This window comes from Sinocyclocheilus rhinocerous, unplaced genomic scaffold (genome assembly GCF_001515625.1).
Source record: "Sinocyclocheilus rhinocerous isolate Xijiao unplaced genomic scaffold, SAMN03320098_v1.1 scaffold2214, whole genome shotgun sequence".
Classification (NCBI taxonomy): Eukaryota; Metazoa; Chordata; class Actinopteri; order Cypriniformes; family Cyprinidae; genus Sinocyclocheilus; species Sinocyclocheilus rhinocerous.
The window spans coordinates 336,570-340,503 of NW_015636528.1; the positions used below are offsets into that span (position 1 = coordinate 336,570).

The 3,934-nt window shown below is 33.7% G+C and overlaps 1 protein-coding gene across 2 annotated transcripts in view; it reads left to right on the forward strand.

The window, feature by feature from the left end:
* Window positions 1–3,934, forward strand: part of LOC107747798 (centrosomal protein of 78 kDa-like) — a 15,797-nt gene that overhangs the window by 3,222 nt on the left and 8,641 nt on the right. For both annotated transcript variants that reach the window (XM_016562400.1, XM_016562399.1), the window contains exons 3-4: window positions 2,595–2,764; window positions 3,252–3,324. In XM_016562400.1, the coding sequence (XP_016417886.1) occupies window positions 2,595–2,764; window positions 3,252–3,324 (243 nt within the window). The remainder of the gene's footprint in view (window positions 1–2,594; window positions 2,765–3,251; window positions 3,325–3,934) is intronic.

Here is a 3,934-nt window from a genome sequence, read left to right on the forward strand (position 1 = left end):
CTTTAGTACTGTACATTTAGTTCTGGAACTAAAGCGGTGCGAAAGGCCCTATTATTAGATACTAGTACTTATTTTTTAGATACTAGTACTTATTTTTTAGATACTAGTACTTATTTTTTAGATACTAGTACTTATTTTTTAGATACTAGTACTTATTTTTTAGATACTAGTACTTATTTTTTAGATACTAGTGCTTATTTATTATAAACTAGTTCTCATTCATTAGATACTACCTATTAAATAGATACTAGTACTTATTCAATAGATACTAGTACACATTTATTAGATACTAGTATTTATTCTAAATGTTACTACTAGTAAGATTATTTATTTTACTAGTAAATTTTTTAAATGAACTCTACTGTAGCCATTTAGACTAGTCATAACATAAGACGAGTAAAAAAGCAGATCTGACTAGTAAGATAAGAATACTTGGTTGCACCTTATTTTACAGTACGCGCACTTGCATGTACTTACAGTGTACCTACCTAAGAAAGTACTGGTAATATAAGGTAACTACATGGGGTAGGGTTAGGTTTAGGGGTAGGTTCAGGGTTAGTACCTAGTTTTTACCTAGTTATTGTAATTACATAGTACATAGTATAAACATGAGTAACAGGACTGTAAAATAAAGTGCTACCAATAAAGGTTTGTATACGTTTTATTTCATTTATAAAGTCTTTACTGTGCTGTAAATTATATTATTTTTGCGCAACACAACATAAGGACTAGGTGTCAGTCAGCTGCGTCAGCAGCGGTCGGTCGCTTCGCATAATGGAAATGCCTTTTGCTTTGCATAACATAAATTGATTTTATTCATTATAATACTGAGTTTAATTTAATTTGATGTTAAAATATGTTCTCTAATCTCAGTACTGTTTGATTATGGGCAGGTTATAGAGTCAGTCACGGCATCTTTCAGCTCTGAGTGAAACGCGAGGCCGCGGTCTGAAGTTCGCAGTTCCCCCCGCGAACAGCAGCCCTTCACCGGCTCAGATTTCGGTGACACACCGGCATGTGAATTAGCACTATTTCGGTAAAAAGCGATTACAGAGAACAGTTGGATACACTTAAATTAAAATGCTTCTTTTAAATATTAAATTTTTTATTTCTAAAATGCTCGTTAAACGAGTTAAAATATATGTAATATTGCAAACTATGCTGTATTCACCCAAATAAATTCAATTTGTATTTTGTCCATGTGTTCTTGCTTAATAAATGTTTATCTTTTGATTATTGCTGTAGCCTCTAGTAATTCTGTGTGTGATTTTTAATTTCCAGCCCATTTTAAGGCAGCAATATAATCATTTTTAAACAATAGTTGACTTAAATAAAACAACCCAGCATGTTTGGTAAAAACATTAACCCAACCAGCTGGTTCAAAATAACCCAGCATGTGTTCTGTCCAATATTTACCCAACGCTGGGTTGCCAAATAACCCAAGTTTTGTTGTTTTTAACTCAGCATTTTTTTAGAGTGTAGCTTCTGCTAACTGTCGTACATGCGTTAATGAGAGAGTGGTGTTCCAGCGAATGACGTAGGACATAGCAAATGTGGCTTGAAAGACTCTCTGAGAGCTGTGCTTAATACATGTCTACACTACTGACAATAGACAATAGATCTTTTTTTACCTGTGAAATTTCAACAAAATTTCACTAATGTGACTGCACCAAGGCATTTTCACATGGCATTAAAATAGTATACTACTGTGGGAAAAGAAGCATAAAGGTGTGATCACATTAGGATTTTTGCAGGCAAAGAAGGTCCATTGCCCAATATTACACTGATTCGTCTGGGAAATTATTTTGCCTCATCATGCATCCCTCATAAGAATTTCTAGATCACAGATTCCTATTGAGACGACAGCATTTCTCCTGTGGAATTTAGCTGTACAAAGGAAAATGTGCCCTCACCTTAAAATAGGAAATAATTAATTTCACAATCTATAGCTTTGTTTATTTAACATTATATGTAACAATTCAAAAGTCATTATTGGCCGTATTTACATAGTAACTAAGCCAGCATTTGTCATAAATCAAATATGCTGGATGAGTTATGTTGGAATCACTGGTGGACCCATTTGTTCATAACAATGGCATCTAGCTGTAGGGGCTAACAGGGTCATGAATAAGTACTAGTATCTAATGAATAAGTACTAGTAACTTTACAAAAGACACTAGTACCTAAAGAATAAACACTAGTACCTAAAGAATAAGCACTAGTACCTAATGAATAAGTACTAGTACTTAATGGAAAATATACTAATATCTAAAGAATAAGTACTAGTACCATGAAAATAGATACTAGTATGGCTTATAGATTAAATGTTAAAACGGCTTTCCATATACAGTATCTGTTTTATCTATTATAGTGCACAAAAATCATCTGATGGAAATGCATTATACTGCACATGTGTTATGTAATGTACAACATGCCATCTAGAACATTTGTACAGCCCAGCAGTCATTATAATTTAATTAAATTGCAAAGAAACATATTGTGTAGCCGTGTTTTAGCTGAGGAAGCTGTCCTGGTTCATCAAAACTCATCAGTGAGGTGAATCTTATTATGATGGAGTGTCTTTATCTTCTCAGGTTCTTCCAGGTCTCATAGTAAGAAGAAGACCCCTGTGATTCATTCCAAGAATATGACTTTTCAGTTGTGCAAGGCTGTGCAAAAGTGCCTGTGTGAGTCAAGCAGCCTAAAGACCCTTCAGCTGCACGGTTTGCCACTGAGAGAGAGGGACCTCACGGCTCTCACAAAAGTGGAGTGAAATATTTAGACTCTCTCTTTGATATTGATTATATTGTTTATAATGTGTGAATGATTATATATTATAATGATTATATAATGTATAATGTGTGAATGTTTGTATGTGTGGATGGATGTATTTATTTTTTAAATTAATTTATTATAATTTTTTTGTGCTTTTTAATTTGCTTTAAGTGTTTTGTTTAAATTATTTATTTGTTTGTTTTAGTTGTTTTATTTCTGATGTTTTTTATGTATTTTATTTCTGTATTTATTTTATTATATATTATATTTTATTTTATATTAATGCCTCATTCATTTTTGTTTTAATGTTTTATTTATTTATTGTATTATTTATTTATTTTAATTAATTTATTTTTTATTGATTTATTTAATTTTTATTTCATTGAAAAAATTGTTTGATTTTTATTGTGTTTTTATTTAAATCCTTTTATGTATTATTTGAGAACTTGTTTAATTAACATCGTAATTTCCCTTAGGGTTTAGCTAAGAGTGTGTCATTGGAGTATCTGTCTTTAGCACACTGTCAAATCGCAGATCAAGGTTTGGAAGGTGAGTTAAAATCATCAGACAGATTATGACATTTAAAGGTGCAATAGGTGATTGTCTTCAGAAAATTTTTTTGTTATGCTGGTTGAAAGTCTCTTCACATCCCGATAGCAAGCATTAAGTTAAGTGGTCTAAATGTATTTATCTGTATTTATATATTCTGTGGAAGGCGTAGGACCAAGAAATGTTTGTCCAATCAAAACGCTCGGTCCGAGTGTTTTAATTGGCTTTCCTACCTGCCTGTCAACGTATGTATTAGCATACCTCTGCGCACCGGGTTTGCGCAGACAGGATACGTCATCAGCGCGAGAATGGCAGACAAACATCAACAACCCGATCTTCCTTCCTGGTATTGTAGTACTTTTAAAGTTTTCTCACCGGTGAATGACACATGATGTAGGCAGCCCAGCGGTTCCCAATTCCAGTCCCTGCGCCCCCCCCCGCTCTGCATATTTTGCGTGTCTCACTTAGTTAACACACCCGATTCAGATAACCAGCACGTTAGAAGAGAGCTATGTGCATGAACTGTGTTCTGATCGATATGATCCCTACACAGTGTTCATTGCTCCCTACACCCTGAGCGGGGGAAATCCGTTGAAGTTTACTTCACTTC